Consider the following 19,925-nt stretch of genomic DNA (forward strand, 5'->3'; position numbering starts at 1 on the left):
GAAATATAACTTTAACATGTATTTTTGAGAGAGTCACATAGAGAGAGAGAGAGAGAGATTTAGCCGAAGTCAATGCTAAGGGCAAAAGGAGAGTGATTTAAAAAAATAAAAGGCAAATTAAAAAAACTAAAAAATCACGAGGCAACTTGCTATAATCTCAAAAACTATGGAGCAAAATGTGAATCACATTATTAAATCAATCATCTCAGTCGACTAGATTTTGATAAACCAACATAAATGGGCCTAGTTAAATAAGCCCACCCATTTGTCCCTTCGAGCTGATAGAGCTTGACCGGGACTAGTCAAGACATCGGGCTACCTACTTAAGGATCTTGTCTGGTCATTGGGTTTTCGAAAAGTTGTGATGCATTATTGTTATATCTTGTGTGAAAAGACTTCTTCGCTACTTGTATAGTTCATGTGATCTCCAATTTCAAACCTTCGGTCAAGGATGGTATAAAGTAATTATAATTAAATTCAGATTTTCATAGTGATTGATGGGCATATTCCCTATTTCACGGTTCCAGAATCAAACGCACAATGGCCAGGAGTCACTAGTTACAAAAATGGCATGTCATGCAACTTCTTCTTCAAGAGGACCACAAGTAGCAGGAACAAGAAATTGGTGGACGCCATTTATTGAAGATAACGTCGCCCAATTTTCCATTTCCATGCATTTCCATGAAATCAAATATCTCTCTCTCTCCCTCTCTCTCTCTCTCTCTCTCTCTGCCTTCACTGTCCTCTGCTCAGTCTCCATAGTTCACAGTCTTCATCTACGTGAACACAGAAAACGCTAAAACAATTTGACACTTCTCCAAAGTTCGATCTTTTCTCTACCATTTCTTGAAGAGGAGATGGCGGTCTCGGCTGATGGCCGGGTGTCGCTCTCGGCCACCGGGCAGCTGCATGGCGCGACAGGATTGGCGGGCCGGAGCTGGAAGATGGTGAAGTTCTGCAACGGGGAGTTGATGGGGAAGAAGCTGAAGATGAGCCAAACGGGTCACGGGGTCAACGGAAAGAGTGATGTCAAGAAGCATGTGTCCATGTCTCTCGCTACTGATATTGCAGGCGAGGCTAAGGTAAAGCTAACAGTTTTGATGCTCGCTAGACGCTATGCAGTTCAAGAAAATGCGAAAGCCATTTAACCATGCATCAAGAGATCACATTACTTAAAGATAGTTTAGTTATTGCATTATGTACAAACAGGACAGGGTTCTCTGGGCTGCTAGCATATGGTAATTTTTTTAAAGATTTAACCACTCAGAGCTTAAGATGGCAGACGTTTGTCTGCAACCTTTTTTGCTATTTTTGGTTGAGCAAGTAGTTAAGCATTAAAAAAGAGAATTGCTGAACAAATAGAGATCAGAATACCATGCTTCAGGAATTGCGGAATATCGATTAGAAGATCCTATGTTGTGTATACGATGTACATGTTCGAATAGCAAATTGCTGGATTGATATTACTGTTTCTAGTTACAAGGTTCGGTATGTTTATTCAGGACGCGTTGGCCAGACGTAAAAGAGCTGGTAATTTCTCCACTTCTTGAATAGAGCAATCTTCTCTCACAAGCAAAATGTGACCCGGAAATGGATTTTGAATGCCCATGTGAAATTGCTTTTTAGCAACGTAATTCTACTTGGTGATGCAGTCACATTAAGCGACAAAATTAGCTTCTGAATGATGTTACATGATGCAGTTGAGGGACTTGGAGATGGAAAGGAGGGATGCAAGGACAGTTGCGGCAATTATATTGGGAGGCGGTGCCGGTACTCGTCTTTTCCCTCTTACCAAACGCCGTGCCAAGCCTGCCGTAAGTGTCATAACATCATCTCTCTACCTCCAACTTTCTCTTGAATTTGTCCTATAGAATTGACTTCAGTGACAAACACAAGGGGCCTACTTTGGGTTCAGACATGTTGGCCACACGTTTCTTGAGTTATGTTCGCTGAAAAGCAACTATGCCTAGCAATTTTGCCAGAGCTAAGTGACGCAGGCGGTTCTATGATTCTACAAATAAGTATCTTACGTGGATTGCAATCGACTGTTTGATAGAACGACTCTTACAGAATTTGCTGTGTTTCTTTTGCTCCTACTTGTAGGTTCCGATTGGGGGCGCGTATAGGCTGATTGATGTGCCGATGAGCAACTGCATTAATAGCGGAGTCAACAAGATCTACATCCTCACTCAGTTCAATTCAGCATCTCTCAACAGACACCTTGCCCGTGCTTACAATTTTGGCAGTGGAGTCACCCTTGGAGATGGCTACGTCGAGGTAATCACTTGTCTACAACTTATTGTTTCTTGTTGCATGCAGTTGATTAATAGACTCGCTTATGAATAGATCTTGGGAAGTGTGAAGTCAATTCGGAGTTGTTAACTGAGGCTTACTAGGGCTGATTTTTGGCCAGGTTCTTGCAGCAACCCAAACTCCAGGAGAGGCAGGTAAGAGGTGGTTCCAGGGCACTGCAGATGCAGTTCGACAGTTCCATTGGCTTTTTGAGGTACTGTGCAACGCTACTAAGATGCTTAGCTCATAATCTCAAGACATTGAAATGATGTGCACTTCTACTGTTCTGCAGGAGTTGAATTACTGAGATTGACTGTTTGCTCAGAGTCAAATACTCTCGAGATACCATAAAAGTGGATCATTTCAGGACACGTAGAACATAGGAAAGTGATTTGGATGAAATTTTAACATGTTCTAGATGAGGTTTATACTATGTAGTCAGCCTTTATTTGCGAATTAGCTGATGATCAACCAGGTTGCCCCTCTATTTCTATGCTCCTCAAGACTGAATCTTGGAGAGAGGCATTGATGCTCTTGATATTCCAATAGGATGGTGCAGTAACAGCTAGCATTCTATGGTAGAAACTGAATCCGAACATTAATCAACACTATGATACAGTCCATGTCAGTTTGACCCTTTTCCTACTAGACAGAATCTGTATGTCCAGTGAGAATGTCTATGCATTTCGACCTGAAATGACATTTTCATCACATGAATGATGGTAAATAACTCGTTCCTTCCTGATGCAGGACGCGAGAACCAAGGAGATTGAGGATGTCCTTATCCTATCCGGGGATCACTTATATCGGATGGACTATATGGATTTTGTTCAGGTGATGAACCATTGGAGAACTCCGGGGAATCTTAGTGGGACTATTCTCGTTTCTTAATGGCATTTTACAGTTTTAAAACACTCTCACACATGATTTTATATCTTCATTTCAGAACCATAGACAGAGTGGGGCAGATATCAGCATTGCTTCTTTGCCAGTGGATGACAGGTAGAGCACTGATTCAATCAAACCCAGGTCTATTTCCATGCCTAAAAACATTTCTTCAACTTACCCAAAGCACTAGAATTTCACGACCTTCTTGCGGATACTTTGTATTGTGTCCAGTTAAGCTTCGATCAGACGCCAAACCTCTGTATCGGTCTCCATTTCCAACATCCAATCAGCAGTCACTGTCTCTTAATGTTATGTTGCTTGCATTTATTCATGATGAAGATTACCTATTTGACAAGCTTTCTTCTGTTTCTACACAGACGGGCCTCGGACTTTGGTTTAATGAAGATTGACAACAAAGGAAGGATCCTTTCCTTCAGCGAGAAGCCCAGGGGAGCTGACCTCAAAGCAATGGTACTAACAGAAACCAGAATACTTTTTATGAACTTAGGGTCATATTCAGAAACTGGTAACATGCTGATACAAATGAATGCTTCAGCAAGTGGATACCACTGTTCTAGGTCTTTCACGGGATGAGGCAAAGAAAAAACCGTATATTGCTTCCATGGGAGTCTACGTCTTCAAGAAGGAGATACTTCTGAATCTTTTAAGGTACCTGTTCACTCAAAGTCGTGCTTCTCATGCACGAATGTACAGAACTATGGCACATCTTAGGCTGATCAATGCAAATTAATTCTATGCCTCTTTGTCGATTCAGATGGCGCTTTCCCACTGCCAATGACTTTGGATCGGAGATTATCCCTGCCTCTGCCAGCGAATTCTACACAAAGGTCAGAATTGTTCCATGCTTATTGTCATCGGTGAAGTATGTTTTTAGTTCATTAGCTAGTAACTTTAGGTGCTAGCATCAACAGATTCATTGAGAAGTTGTTGCAGGCTTATCTATTTAATGATTACTGGGAAGACATAGGGACCATCAGATCCTTCTTTGAGGCAAACCTCGCTCTGACCGAGCATGTAAGTGCATTATTTAACTAGATTGTATCTCACTTCTGTAAACTAGCTTCAATGCTTCTTTCTGTTTCCATCTGGAACAAAAAGTACGACATTGACTGCATTTTTTTCCATGTTCTGGGTTCTTATTAAGAGCTCTAACCCATACAGAGCATTTCTTTTTTTATCTCTCAGCCACCAAGATTTAGCTTTTACGATGCGACAAAGCCAATATACACATCAAGAAGGAACTTGCCACCGTCCAAGATCGACAGCAGCAAGGTGAGTTTAGGTTACATTCCCCATTCCATCAACCTGGTAACATTGCCTTTATCTTCAAATAGTTTATATTGGGGAAGGAAAATGTGCGGAGATCTCTTTTGTCCTACCAATCGTTGGCCAACTGTTCATCCTTTCTTCAGATTGTTGACTCAATTGTATCACACGGGAGCTTCTTAAATAATTGCTTCATAGAGCACAGCGTCGTTGGTATCAGATCGCGCATAAATGCTAACGTTCACCTGAAGGTAATTACCACACTTTACTCTGATCTTAAGCGAATTAGACATGTGCGAAATTGCTGATTTGGCAAGTTTATTATGATCTCATTTAGGAGCTCAGTTGCTGCTTAGCATGAAATGTTCTGCTTCAGCTAATTACATGGTGTTACAGGACACAGTGATGCTCGGAGCTGACTTTTATGAAACTGATGCCGAAGTAGCCGCGCAGTTTGCTGAGGGAAAAGCCCCCATTGGCATCGGAGAAAACACGAAAATCAAGTATCGCAACAATGCTCCTAATCTTTCCATTAATTCCGTTCCGTCCTCATTTCATGTCTTTCTCCATGTGCACTAGAGCGAGGTTGAGCATGTTTGGTGAACATCTGCGCGCGCATGAAACACCATGGAGCCTGGATCAAGCTATGATCCTTATGCACTCTTGCCTTCGACTTGCTTATCGTTACATATCTGTGCAGGGATTGCATCATCGACAAAAATGCAAGAATTGGGAAGAATGTCGTCATTGCGAATTCCGAGGTTCACTGAATTGAATTCCCCTTGATATGCAGCCTAAAAGACATCTCATTTCATACATGATACGGGGAGTTCATTCATTCAATCGTCAGATGTTCACATTTCATCGTTCTTTTTGCAGGGAATACAAGAAGCTGACAGATCTTCGGAAGGCTTCTACATCAGATCCGGCATCAGCGTTATCCTGAAAAACTCAACGATCCCGGACGGATTTGTAATATAAACCGATCGCCCTATCCTTTCATTTTGTTCTGCGATTAGGGATGGGATATCAAGGGGACCAAAGAAGACAATGAATACAAGATTATGTTTGCTAGAGAAGGGAAAGAAACATGTCACTGCAAATAGCCAGTGTCTTCAAAAGGCATACGTCAATATGCAATGCGAAATGACCTGAATTCTCGTTAGTCTTTCAATTGATTTCCTAATGCATCTTAAATTTAGATTCTTTTGATAAATATATGAAACAAACGATGCTAAATTTGTTAATGCAGATTACAAAACAAGAAATTGCCAATTACTTTCATAAAAAAGATCATAGTTACATAGGTAAAGATCTTAAGATTATGGCCATAATGTGTAGTCCATAGGTTTGCTGCAATAATCCTGGGACTAGAATCAATTGGACCGGCTGCAAATGGGCGGGCCAGAGTCTATTGGACCAACTAGTTGGCCCTGACTAGGCTTTTTAATTTGGATTACTTTTTCGAACCCGCCCATCTGCGCTTCAGGCTCGGTCGATCTACTGGGCACGTGAACACGTTTACTATTAGTTTAGGAACAATTACAATGGAATTCCTAAAATTTGTAAGCACTTAATAATTTTACCGTATATTTAAGTTCTAAAACTTGTCGCCATTCTCCATTTTAGTTGGTGCTTCTGTGAGCTCTGTCAGCTTTTCGTGGACCAAAAGTCCAAAACAACATGTTTCATTAAATTTTTGGTGCTTGTAGGGTCAAATAAGCTGATGGAGTTCATTAAAACTCAATATGAGTTACAAATTAAAATGAAAAAAAAAATTCACTGGTTCAAAGATGACATCATCGATTCCCTTTCTTTACTGCCCCTTTTTGACCTGGATATCCGAGCCATGCTATTATTATTATCCTTATATAAGTGCCTGCCACTGGCATAAAAAAAGAAAAAGAAAAGACAGTCTGACGTGCGACTCACGAAGGGGGGAGATCCCAATATTAGGACATGTCGGCATGTTTGGGTTGCGACAATGCCTTTTCTTTTAAACTATAATTTTCATCTAATTAATATGACAAATTTATCTCAAAATATTTTATATCACTAAAAATCCAAATTTATCATTTATTAATTTATATTAAATTGACTAAATATCTATAAATTGATACATATGTGCAAAAAAAGTAAAATTCTAAAATCGCAAAAATTGATATATATGTGACAAATGAAAAATAAAATCCCAAATTACATAACTATCAATTGTTACGTGCCATTTAATTCAATAATTTGATGAAAGAATTTAATTGAAATTAACTAAGAGTAAATCTGTTATAAATATAATAATTTGAGATTTTTCTTGGTCTAATAATAAATTTGGATAAATTTGTCATAAATGTATTAATTTGGAATTTTTTTGTTATATCAATCATTTTTATTTTCTTGGATAAGTGCATTGAATATCTTAAATTTTGTCACGAAAGTACAATTAATTTTTAGAACTTTTTAAAAGTGCAATCAATTTAATAGAATGACTAATTGCACCAATTTGACAAATTTTAGGATTTGAATATACTTTTTGAAAGTTTTAGAATTAATTGTATTTTTGTGATAAGTTTTACGATTTTTAGTGCACTTATAGCTTGTGAAAGTTGTTTTTTTTTTATTTTTATTTTTATTGTAAGATATTCAGAATCTTTAAATATGGTTAAGATTTAGATTTATATGCATATTTTTTCACAGTTTTTTTTTGGCATATTTTGGCAAGAAATCTGACTTCCAAAAAGTTGAGACAAATTAACCCTAATTGCTTGGGAGTGTGGCAATCTCCCGTGTTCTCATGTAATTGGATAATTTTCGGGATAGGAGACTCGTATGTCACAAGTCAACACTTCAAGGCTTGCCCGGTCATCTTGACCATCTTCAGGGTCTGTTAGGTCTCGATAACCTCCAATCCGTGACACATAATCCTATAAATAAGTCTCAAAATGATCAATTTGAATTGCAAGTGCCATAGATTATCACGAAGGTGACGAATTCCAACGGATACGGCGGTCCAGATGCTTTCTATTCTTGTGCCATGCTCATAGAATAGTAATTCTTCATCGAACGATCCTTTGCGTGGCTTCAGTGAGAAGTTCCGAATCCAAATGGATAGCCGTCGGACCGGAAGTGGACAGCTCCCACTGGCCGTCGTGTTGCCACTGCTTCATGAAGAAATCGACGCGAATGTATGTACGGAGAAAAAGCAATAAAAACATGGGAAAACACTTTATTGCAGCCGGATGTTTCACACGCATGCCAACTGCACATAACTAAATGGAAACAACCGGAACTGACGAGACCGGAGTTACTAGGGGCGTAGAAACGATCTAGACGGGGCAATACACAACAAGACTGTCTACAGAATCGTTTGGATACTCGCCCCAATCGCGAAGCAATGTCCATACAAGCTTAATCTATTCTGGTCGACAACAGCACCTTGTTGATCACCTCGTCCAGGTTCAAGAACGACGACCCGGAAGGACGCGTGGCCTCTCGGGCCATCTCCTTCCACTCCATCGCCTTCCTCTTCATCTGCTTCCCTTTCTCCCCCTCCATTAGCTCCTTCACCTGCCTCTCCACCTCGTTCCTTTTCACGTTGTTGTCGATCTCCATCCCGATTCCCCACTCCTGGCAGCTGTACCAGCAGTTCGTCTGCTGGTCCCCAAAGAATGGCCAGCACACCACCGGCACCCCAGCCGCAATGCTCTCGATCGTGGAGTTCCACCCGTTGTGGGTCAGGAACCCGCCAACCGCTGAGTGGCTTAGCACCCGCTCCTGGGGGCACCAGCTCACCAGCAGGCTCCGCTCCCTCGTTGCAGCCAAGAAATCCGGAGGCAGCATCGCCGCATCACCAACGACCAAGTCTGGCCTGATGACCCACAGGAACGCCTGGCCGCTGTTTGCGAGCCCCCATGCGAACTCCACCAGTTGCACTGGCGACATCACGGTGATGCTCCCGAAGTTCACGTACACAACTGAGCTGGGTTGTTTCGAGTCGAGCCACTCGATGCAACCTGGTTCTTCCTTCCACAGGTTGGACCCGAACGGCCTGGTGTTATTATCGGATAGTTGCTTTGTAAGGAGATGAAGGGGGCCAAGGGTGTAGATGGGAGGGAACATGGCCTTGAGGGCGTCGAGGACCTCGTGCTCTAATTGGTCGAACGTGTTGAAAACAATGGCTGAGGCTCTCTTCGCTCGATCGACCTCTCTCAAGCAGAAGGGTATCATTAGGTCGTTCGGGTCAGTGGTTTGGATGAAGGACGGTAAGTCTCTCAGGCGGATGTTTCTCATCCCGGGTATCCAGTCAATGGTGGTGTCTAGATACCCGTTTGTCAAGTAGCTGGCATCTACAAATTGAGAGTCGATCGATTAAACCATTTAACCATTCATGATAAGGTTCTTACATCTTAAATTCTACTTTTCACAGTTGACTTTGTTAAGTATTTAGAAAACTACGATACAGTCCGCCACTGGCTAATCATGTAAATCAGGAACAAACAAAGCCACACGTTATAAACGCCAACCAAATCCACAAAAGAGAAGAAAAATCATTAGTGTAAATCTGCTAAGTGAGATTACTTTATTAAACCAAATCGAACAGTTTACCTTTGAGTGGAGTAAGACCCTTGTCAATAAGACTGCGATACTGCACGTAGCCCATGAAGCTGCACGCGCTCGCCGTCCAGAGCAGGACCTCCGGCACGCCGATTGCCTCTGCAGCATCGAGTGTGAAGGTCATCGCGCCATCCGACACCACGCAGCTCACCAGCGGGGAACCCGACGTCGCGCTCTCCTCGTTGAGCCTCTGGAGCAAGTCCCGGAAGTAGGGCAAGCAGAACTTACTCGTGGACTGGCAGAGGGCGAGAGTGTCCTGCGTGGCGTCGGCGGCGGCATCGGAGGGCGGGAGGCCGTCGGGGATGGTGCGGAACTGGAAAGATGGGAGGCCATCGAGGGAGGAGGGGCCGCGGGAGCGGAGGAGGCGGCTGTGGTTGTACTCGGTGTTGACGAAGGTGACGTGGAAGCCCCGGTGGTGGAGGAGCTTGGCGAGGTTGAGCATGGGGTTGATGTGGCCCTGGGCTGGGTAGGGAATGCACACCGCGTGCGGCTTCTGGATCATATCTATCTTATCCATCTCTCTCTCTCTCCTCTGTGTTTTGATCGTTTCTCTTGATGTTGTCTTGCTCTTTTCTGGTTTTGGTCCATTTATAGGCGGGGCGAGATCGAGAGGGGACGGCGGGTGGCACGTGGGCGACCAATTCCGGCCGATTTGCAAGACGTGAGAGAGACACGTGATGCGGCGGGGGATAAGAAGAACGTGACATGGCTCGTCGTTCACGTGCATTTGCAGATCTCATAATCCAAAAATGGGTCGACGCCATGATCCTTGGCGTGTTTGGTCTTTTTCCGCTATAAAAAATAAAAATAAATAATGATTTCTTTATTTTTAGTGGTTTGAATAATTGGTGAAAAGTTAGGTAGTTTATAATTTTTTAGATACGGGCTGATATATGCTATTGCAAGACCGTCATTAATGAATAGATTCAAGTGCTTAACAGGCAGATCCAGGGTCCTGATAACTAGACCTTGGAAGCTAGTGATTAGATTTAGATCTTTGATGCTTGGATTGTAATTTGACAATTTTAAATACCAAATGATATTCGAACAAGCGAAATATATTTGAGAAGTGAATCCATCCGTTTATATTATCTTATAGGCTAAATTTACACCATTATCATCCCCATTCTCTTGTTCTCTATATGAAGCTCTATGAGTCATTGTTGAAAGCAGCATATGCTTGCATGCCTAGTGTGAACAAAGGTTTTAGACATGCGTCATGCACTTATAAGAATTTGAAACTTTGGGAAAGCAAAATATTACTTGATTTACAAATCCAAGTCCATTTCAACCATCAATCAATCAGGTGAATCTACACTAAAATGTGCATAATTGATAATCCAAATAATAATGATTCGCATGATTTACGAATCACGCAATATACTTTTCGAAATTTACCCGGACTTGTCAAAATAGGCAATGGTTATTATTTGGACTGTTGTTATCCGTTTTCCTCTCGTGTTCCAAAATTCTGGCCATAGAGAAAAGCAGTGCGAACTGCGCTGCGAAGCCAAATTTGAGTGAAGGTGACTTTAGAACGCACGCTGCACTTTTCTATTTGCATGTTTCCAGCTTTGTTGTATTGGTCATTGGATCTTGGTTTTCCTTTGGATTTGATGATTGAGATTTCTCCTTGAGTGACGATAGCGGATAGCCCTATTTTAAGAACTCGTCCGATATTAAGGATCTGCAATAGATAGTTTAAATTAAAGATTGAATTTTAGGTTACGAGAGAATTATTTCGATAACATTAGCAAAATACGGTGGTCCATGAAAAACATTTTGGAAGGTGAAAGGCCATGGAGAGATACTGTCCACGACTCAGGTATCTCTTATTCAAGCTCATATTCTTCTATCCATTTATTTGTTTCTTCATATGCCTCCCCACCAGTAGATCTCAAGATCGGATTCCATGCTTGTGTAGCCGATGGATTAAGTAGCCATTTTTATCATCTTTTTCTTAAACGGAACGAATTACGTTGTGTAGCCATTTTCTTTTTTTCTTCTTCTTATTACGTAAAGTAGCAACTTTCGTGCTGAGCAAGCTAAGTGGTATTTTGACTTTATTGAATATTTTTAATCTATTCAAATTATGCTTGCCAGACATCAAATGGGTTCAAAAGGCTGAGCAATCTGGGGCTCGCTTGACTCTGCATGCCTCATGAATCGATTAGATAGTTGATACGCATATTGTAACTGGAAAGAGTTTACATACGATTAGTAAGATTTTAGCGGTTGACTTTTAGATTTTGAGCTAAAAATATCCAGAACAGTTTGTAGTACATTTGAATTTTCCGATTTAGCCAATTTAAATTTTCCGGTCTAGTTAGCTAAATGCTTATGCAAATTCAACAACTGTTTTTGATCCTAGGCTAGCCAGATAAACTTCACAAGCAAATGACTGAGGAGGTTGAAATTTGAAGAACTTTTGTTCTCATAACGTGTATTTTTTTCGCGGGTTACGCACCGCATGACCCATTTTCGACCTCAGCAATGGAGAAAATGTTAAAAAATTTCATGCATTGCTTCGCCTCTTGCCCATGCGCTCATTTAAAATAATGTCTTCTAGAAAATTCTTTGGCTAAATATTTTAGTTATAGGGACGTCTTTAATTATATTTTATTCAAAATAAATTATTTTTCATGGCATTGGTTGTACAAGAGTCTTTAGGATACTTATCAACAAAATTTCAATAGCGTAATTGTCTCCTCGAATTGAAATGTGGGTCGACGACTTTAAAAAAAGGAAGAAATTCAAATAGCCTCCTTCTCACAGTAAGTGGCGGCCAAATAAAATAATCAATTATTCAACTAGCCATTGACTCCGTATAAGCCGCCACGGGACTAATTAAATGATTTAAAAACAAAAATGCTCATTTCTTAACATACTGTGAACATAAAAGGTAATTACCAATTTTAACAGTAACACTTAAACGTTTAAATTGTCAAAGCGCATAAAATGAGACTTAATAAATAGCTGAAGAACACTCTTTAATATTTTATGGTGTGTTTTTTTGTAAAAAAATGATTTGAAAAATATTTTTTTTTAAAGTATCACTTACGAAGAAAATATATTTTCATCGTCCGAGAAGTTATCAAATATTCTACTCAATTTTAGCCCAGATTATTGCACGAGTTTGGTCAGCGGAAAACGCACATCATTTATTCTTTTTGCTCGATTGATTGCTCATGGTGGAACCAATCTTTGCGTTTCGTACTAGGCCGACATCGACGGATTCGTTATTTTCAATTTGGCGGAACTAGAGCCCATGGAACTTAATTGGAAATTTTCTACAAGTTGGACGATATATAACAGAAATTATAAAATTGAGAAGTTAAAGAAAACAATGCAAGTTTAGTAATCAAATGTACATCATGGGTTTTTCAATAAATTCAGTCTCTATTTGAAATGGTTTTTAGAGTATATTTTTTTCACAGAAAATTCAATAAGAAAGCATTTTCCAAGAAATACGATTAGTTTTCTTTTATTTGGTGATATATGATCAAATTTTATTTTATATTTTTTTATTATGTTTGGATCTTATTGGAAAAGAATTTCAATCTCATGCCTTCTTTATCTTAGGCCAAAAAAATATTTTTTTAAATATTTTTAAATTAAAATTTTAATTATCTTTTTAAATTTTTTGATTATCTTTTTTTCTTTTTTCTTTTTTTTTTCCTCATCCTTGTTGTGACTGGCTGGCAACAATCATAGGCAAGCTCTAGGCTTGCCCAATATTGGCCTTGGACGAGCTCAAAATCACCAAGATTTGGTGAGATCAAGCCTCGTCGGCCATCACCAAGACATGACAACCGGTTGAGGGAGAAATAAAAAGAAAAATAAGGAAAAAATTAAAAATTTAAGATGAGCAATTTCAAAAGGTGTTTTCACCTCTTTAGATTTAGGAATTCACTTTCCTAGACTTATACATAAATATTTTCATTGACCGCAAAGTGTTTTCGGTCAACAAGCCATTTTCCGTGAAAATCCGAAAAATCAGTTCCCGAAAAACGCTTTTCCTACAAACATATCCTTACTTTTTACTGTTTTACTTAATCTAAATCTCTCAACTCACGCACTTTTTTTCTCAAAGTCAAAACTCCCAAAACATTTACAATACTCCCAAACTGTCACATGAAATTCACAATTGATTTTTATTCAGAACAATAATTTAAATGTTGGCGAGTACTTTCCTTTTTATGAATATGTTGGAATAAATTTGTTATATCTAACATGGATCCTTTGGTGTCAATCTACTTCCAAGATGGGAACCTAGCACTTGAAACTTGAAAAGAAATAATACACAGAGACTCCTGCAATTAGAAGGCATTATGAAAATTCACCACCATGATCCCACAGTGAAGTGGCAAATTATAGCAATAATTAAAATACCCATCATAATAATGGTGAAAACAGGATATACTCAAATTATATCAAGCAGCCCTTTTATGACATCACTATGTACAGAGCGAGAAAATATTTGGTACGCTTGGGGTGCCAAGTCATCTTCCTACTAGTCCATTTAATATATGACATGTGTTCATAAAGGGTCCCACTTGTAAGATTTTTCTCTCTTCTTTACCCTCACTTGTAATCTCACCTTTTTTTTTCTTGTTTCCTTTTTGCAGACGACCTTGCACAATGCCGTCTCTTCCCTTACCCGCCTCACCTCCCTTCGGCTCTCTCCCTCACCTGCATGGCGATGGCAATCATTCACCTGCCATCTCCCTCACCTGAGCCTGACCTTTGCACCTCCCCCACCAGCGACGACTCCACCAATGAAGCCATCCACCACACCCGCGACCCCTTTGGGTCCAAGAACAAGCCGAGTCCCTCCGTCATCATCACCCACGACCCCGAGCCCTCCTTCTCCCTCTCCTTCTCCCTTACACCCCGCATCCTCAAGGTTCTTTGTGGCTCTGCCGTCATTGTCTCCCTTCACAACTTCCGGATCCGACGAGGGCTCAACCCTCGCCAAATCCAATGTGGTCATCCCTCACCTTAGGTGCAAGAGTCGCCCCTCACCACTGTTCTAGGTCTTTCACGGGATGAGGCACAGAAAAACCGTATATTGCTTCCATGGGAGTCTACATCTTCAAGAAGGAGATACTTCTGAATCTCTTAAGGTACCGGTTCACTCAAAGTCGTGCTTCTCATGCACGAATGTGCAGAACTATGGCACATCTTAGGCTGATCAATGCAAATTAATTCTATGCCTCTTTGTCGATTTGGATGGCGCTTTCCCACTGCCAATGACTTTGGATTGGAGATTATCCCTGCATCTGCCAGCGAATTCTACACAAAGGTCAGAATTGTTCCGTGCTTATTGTCATCGGTGAAGTATTTTTTTGGTTCATTAGCTAGTAACTTTAGGTGCTAGCATCGACAGATTCATTGAGAAGTTGTTGCAGGCTTATCTATTTAATGATTACTGGGAAGACATAGGGACCATCAGATCCTTCTTTGAGGCAAACTTCGCTCTGACCGAGCACGTAAGTGCATTATTTAACTAGATTGTATCTCACTTCTGTCCACTAGCTTCAATGCTTCTTTCTGTTTCTATCTGTTGACTGCATTTTTTCACATGTTCTGGGTTCTTATTAAAAGCTCTAACCCATACAGAGCATGTCTTTTTTTATCTATCAGCCACCAAGATTTAGCTTTTACGATGTGACAAAGCCAATAACACATCAAGAAGGAACTTGCCACCGTCCAAGATCGACAGCAGCAAGGTGTGTTTAGGTTACATTCCCCATTCCATGAACCTGGTAACATTGCATTTATCTTCAAATAGTTTGTCCTACCAATCGTTGGCCAACTGCTCATCCTTTCTTCAGGTTGTTGACTCAATTGTCTCGCACGGGAGCTTCTTAAATAATTGCTTCATAGAGCACAGCGTCGTTGGTATCAGATCGCGCATAAATGCTAACGTTCACCTGAAGGTAATTACCACTCTTTACTCTGATCTTAAGTGAATTAGACAAGTGCGAAATTGCTGCTTTGGCAAGTTTATTATGATCTCATTTAGGAGCTCAGTTGCTGCTTAGCATGAAATGTTCTGCTTCAGCTAATTACATGGTGTTACAGGACACAGTGATGCTCGGAGCTGACTTTTATGAAACTGATGCCGAAGTAGCCGCGCAGTTTGCCAAGGGAAAAGCCCCCATCGGCATCGGAGAAAACACGAAAATCAGGTATCGCAACAATGCTCCTAATCTTTCCATTAATTCCGTTCCGTCCTCATTTCATGTCTTTCTCCATGTGCACTAGAGCGAGGTTGAGCATGTTTGGTGAATATCTGCGCGCGCATGAAACACCATGGAGCCTGGATCAAGCTATGATCCTTATTCACTCTTGCCTTCGACTTGATTATCGTTACATATCTGTGCAGGGATTGCATCATCGACAAAAATGCAAGAATTGGGAAGAATGTTGTCATTGCGATTCTGAGGTTCGCCGAATTGAATTCCCCTTGATATGCAGCCTAACAAGACATTTTCATTTCATACATGATACGGGAAGTTTATCCATTCAATTGTCAGATGTTCACATTTCACCGTTCTTTTTGCAGGGAATACAAGAAGCTGATAGATCTTCGGAAGGCTTTTACATCAGATCCGGCATCAGCGTCATCCTAAAAAACTCAACGATCCCGGACGGATTTTTAATATAAACTGACCACCCTATCCTTTCATTTTGTTATGCAATTAGGATGGGATATCAAGGGGACCAAAGAAGACAATGAATACAAGATTATGTTTGCTAGAGAAGGGAAAGAAACATGTCACTGCAAATAGCTAGTGGCTTCAAAAGGCATACGTCATATGCAATACGAAATAACCCGAATTCTCGCTAGTCTTTCAATTGATTCCATAATGTACCTTAAATTTAGATTCTTTCGATAAATATATATAACGGTTATCAGATGATGCTAAATTTGTTAACACAGATTACAAAACAAGAAGAAATTGCCAATTGCTTTCATAAAAAAGATCATAGTTACATAGGTAAAGATCTTAAGATTATGGCGACAATGTAGTCCGTAGGTTTGCTGCCATAATCCTGGGACTAGAATCAATTGGACCGGCTGCAAATGGGCGGGCCAGAATCAATTGGACCGACTAGTTGGCCCTGACTAGGCTTTTTAATTTGGATTACTTTTTCGAACCCGCCCATCTGCGCTTTGGGCTCGGTCAATCTACTGGGCACGTGAACAAGTTTACTATTAGTTTAGGAACAATTACGATGGAGTTCCTAAAATTTGTAAGCACTTAATACTTTTACCGTATATTTAAGTTCTAAAACTTGTCGCCATTCTCCATTTTAGTTAGTGCTTCTGTGAGCTCTGTCACCTTTTCGTGGACCAAAAGTCCAAAATAACACGTTTCATTAAATTTTTGGTCCTTCGTAGGGTCCAATAAGCTGATGGAGTTCATTAAAACTCAATATGAGTTACAAATTAAAATGAAAATAAAAAAATAATTAATATTACAAAATCTGCAAAACTATATCTACCACGGCACAAGTATTCTCAACTTGTTTGTATTGCTAAAAACACTAAATTTGCCAAGTGTGACAAAAAAAAAATGCCACACTTTTTTTTTTTATCATAAAAACTTCTGAAACTTATACCAACGTAACAAATATATCATGAATGGAACTAAAATAAAGAATATATATGTCACATGTATAATGTTTGGATTTTTCCGTGACACAAACAAAATTATTACTTTGAAATTTTGTGGTATTTACCCTAAAATAAACTCAAAATAAAGAAATAAACTATATTAAGATCAGGGACAAAAAGATTGAGGGCAAGACAAGGATAAGCACAAATGTTCAGGAACCCTAGTCACTGTGAGGGCATGCCAGGGCCAACTGGCTCTTGCTCGATGATGACTAGCCATGTTGTCACAACCATCAAAAGTGGGCCATTGTCTTATTTTTCTAAACCTTCTTAACGATGGGATCTTCATTAGAAAAATAGTCACTTTTCTTAATATTGCAATTTGTACAATTTCTTTCATTTTTCACTAAACAAATTTTTTTTTAAATTTTCAAAAAAAAAAAAACAAAAAACCAAACCAAATTGAACCAAGTATTTGATTCTTGGCACAATTCCGTTTGGTTTTACTGAAAATCCAAATTGACTCAAACCAAACCAAACTATCCCGGTGGCGACGAGCTGCATTGCCCTGACCACCGGGATGGTCAGGGCCCTCGCCTTCTTTTTCCAAACCTTCTTACACGGCGGAATCTTCCGTAGAAAAAGGGCCAAAACCGAACCGCGTTAAAAGCAAGTCTTTCCACGGCACAACTCGTCGGTTCTTTTCACTTTTGACGGCCGTGGCTTCCCGTAGAAAAATAAAAAAAGGTGAAAAAAAACTAAAAACCGAACGACGACACGTCCACACGAAGCTGCTCCGAAAGTCAAGAGCTTCTTAAAAGACTCGCGACCCGACCGAAGGAGTCGCACGTTGTTGGGGCCATGCTCTGCTCCTCGCACTTTCTTCGTCCCCTCGTGCTTTTGGAAATTTTCACCGGTTCAAAGATGACATCATCGATTCCCCTTTCTTTATCTTAATTTTCTGCCCCCCTTTTTGACCTGGATTTCCGAGCCATGTTATTTCTATTATTATCCCAATATAGGCGCCTGCCAATGGTAAAAAAGAAAAGAAAAAGACATCTGACGTGCGATTCACGATGGGGGAGATCCCACAGGACATGTCGGCATGTTTGGGTTGCTACAATGCCTTTTCTTTTAAAATTTAATTTCATCAAATTAATATCATTATAATAAATTTACCTCAAATTATTTTTATCATTAAAAACCCAAATTTACCATCTATTTGATTTATGTTAAATTGACTAAATATTGCGAAAAACTATAAATTGATACATATGTGACAAATGAAAGGCAAAATCCCAAAATCGCGAGAGTATAAATCGGTATTTATATGACAAATGAAATGTAAAATCTTAAATTGCATAACTATTAATCACGTGCCATTTAATTCAACAATTTGATGAAAAAATTTAACTAAAACTAACAAACGAAAATTTGTCGGTATACTAATTTAAGATTTTTCTTGGTCAAATAATAAATCTAGATAAATTTATTATAAATGTATCAATTTGGAAGTTTTTGTGATATCAATCATTTTTCTTTTCTTAGATAAGTGCGCTGAATATCCTAAATTTAGTCATGAAAGTACAATTAATTTTTAGAATTTTAAAAATGCAATCAATTTAATGGAAAGACCAATTGCACCAATTTGATAAATTTTATGATTTAAATGCACTTTTTGAAAATTTTAAAATTAATTGTACTTGTATGATAAGTTTTACATTTTTAGTGCACTTATAGCTTGTGAAATTTGTTTTTTTTATTGTAATATATTCGGAATCTTTATATACGGTTAAGATTTAGATTTACATGCATCTTTCTTCACAATTTGTTTGGCATATTTTGGCAAGAAATCCAACTTCCAAAAAGTTGAGACAAATTAACCCTAATTGCGTGGGAGTGTGGTAATCTCCCGTGTTCTCATGTAATTGGATAATTTTTGGGATTGGAGGCTCGTATGTCACAAGTCAACACTTCAAGTCTTGCCCGGTCATCTTGGCCATCTTCACGGTTTATTAGGCCTTGATAATCTCCAATCCGTGACACATAATCCTATAAATAAGTTTTGAAATGATCAATTTGAATTGCAAGTGCCATAGATTATCACGAAGGTGACGAATTCCATCGAATACGGCGGTCCAGATGCTTTCTATTATCGTACCATGCTCATAGAATAATATTTCTTCATCAAACGATCCTTTGCGTGGCTTCGGTAGGAAGATCCGAATCCAAATGGATGGCCGTCGGATTGGAAGTGGAAAGCTCCTACTGGCCGTCGGATTACGAAGAGGATGACAGTTCCAAAGCTTGGGGATATAAAGGTGGGAGGAAAGTGGGGTTGGTGAATGGACTTTGATTTCTCAACCCTTGATTTAGAAGTGAAGGGACATCAATGCCGAATCAAGTGGAGGACCAAAAGAGTAATTACCCAAAAAATATTAAAAATAACTTACGAATTTTAGGTGACGTGCAATAATTAGGTGATCATAGCCATGGTTATGGACAAGATGTAATTATTGCTTCTCACTTTACTTATTTCTTTGATGAAAATAATTATATATATTAAGTCAATTTTGTACTGATTTGATATTGAAAGATTTATCTTGGAAAGATTTCACTTATTGATGATCATTTGACAATTCAAACGTGGCATTAAATTTCATGGAATTTATGGTGGGCTTTTTTTTTTTTTTAATTCTTACACTCAATGATTAATAAAAATTATAGTTATAAAATAAGAATTTTTGGTGAGGTGAAATAATTAGGTGACCATAGCCATGGTTATCGACAAGGTGTTATTATTGCTTCTCACCTTACTGTTTTTTTTGCCCCTCCAGGAAAGATTTTCCGTTATATTATATATAGACATATACAAAATCAGCTTCGCAAGAAATAAAAATGGAAACCAAGTGGTGTTCCATAAATGAAAATTGCGAGAAATGCTTGATATAGACCTCATACCTAATTTGGTTTAAACCGTGAAGATTTTGACTTATCATTTGCTCATGTTTCTCAATTGTCATTATCCTCGAAGTTGCTACTTTTAATCCAACCGCAACTTAGAAAAATGGGTCGAAAGGGCTTTGTTGATTATGAGTTCATGAAAGAGTTATAACTAATACTGAAGAAAGAAATTATTTTTCCTTCACATTAAACAAACATGAGCAATTTAAGTTAACACATGCGTGGTTGAATTGATGCTATTTGGTGTTTTTCTAAATTC

General features: G+C 39.3%; 3 protein-coding genes across 4 annotated transcripts; 2 read left to right on the top strand and 1 right to left on the bottom strand.

Moving 5' to 3' along the window:
* Positions 1 to 682: 682 nt before the first annotated feature.
* LOC104424626 (glucose-1-phosphate adenylyltransferase large subunit 3, chloroplastic/amyloplastic) lies at positions 683 to 5,641 on the top strand. 2 transcript variants are annotated; one of them, XM_039306140.1, is made up of 15 exons: positions 683 to 1,082; positions 1,701 to 1,814; positions 2,104 to 2,277; positions 2,414 to 2,506; positions 3,043 to 3,126; positions 3,239 to 3,294; positions 3,558 to 3,651; positions 3,737 to 3,849; positions 3,956 to 4,028; positions 4,135 to 4,215; positions 4,387 to 4,473; positions 4,614 to 4,718; positions 4,864 to 5,035; positions 5,073 to 5,228; positions 5,347 to 5,641. In XM_039306140.1, the coding sequence occupies exons 1-15, from the start codon at positions 858 to 860 to the stop codon at positions 5,361 to 5,363; spliced, it is 1,644 nt and encodes a 547-aa protein (XP_039162074.1). In that variant the 5' UTR covers positions 683 to 857; the 3' UTR covers positions 5,364 to 5,641. The 2 variants fall into 2 exon arrangements, with proteins under 2 accessions (XP_039162074.1, XP_010035400.2); XM_010037098.3 differs by having other exon boundaries at positions 4,864 to 4,970; positions 5,168 to 5,228.
* A 2,024-nt stretch (positions 5,642 to 7,665) lies between these two features.
* Positions 7,666 to 9,643, bottom strand: LOC104428639 (7-deoxyloganetin glucosyltransferase). The gene is made up of 2 exons (XM_010041605.3): positions 9,067 to 9,643; positions 7,666 to 8,807 (listed from the first exon to the last, which is right to left on the bottom strand). Exons 1-2 carry the CDS (start codon positions 9,590 to 9,592, stop codon positions 7,870 to 7,872), a joined length of 1,464 nt encoding a protein of 487 aa, XP_010039907.2. The 5' UTR covers positions 9,593 to 9,643; the 3' UTR covers positions 7,666 to 7,869.
* Positions 9,644 to 14,769: 5,126 nt separating this feature from the next.
* Positions 14,770 to 15,891, top strand: LOC108956611 (glucose-1-phosphate adenylyltransferase large subunit 3, chloroplastic/amyloplastic-like). Its single transcript, XM_039304576.1, has 4 exons — positions 14,770 to 15,017; positions 15,163 to 15,269; positions 15,467 to 15,526; positions 15,647 to 15,891. Exons 1-4 carry the CDS (start codon positions 14,835 to 14,837, stop codon positions 15,711 to 15,713), a joined length of 417 nt encoding a protein of 138 aa, XP_039160510.1. The 5' UTR covers positions 14,770 to 14,834; the 3' UTR covers positions 15,714 to 15,891.
* The last annotated feature ends 4,034 nt before the right edge of the window (positions 15,892 to 19,925 follow it).

Source organism: Eucalyptus grandis, chromosome 2 (assembly GCF_016545825.1).
Source record: "Eucalyptus grandis isolate ANBG69807.140 chromosome 2, ASM1654582v1, whole genome shotgun sequence".
NCBI classification, from domain to species: Eukaryota; Viridiplantae; Streptophyta; class Magnoliopsida; order Myrtales; family Myrtaceae; genus Eucalyptus; species Eucalyptus grandis.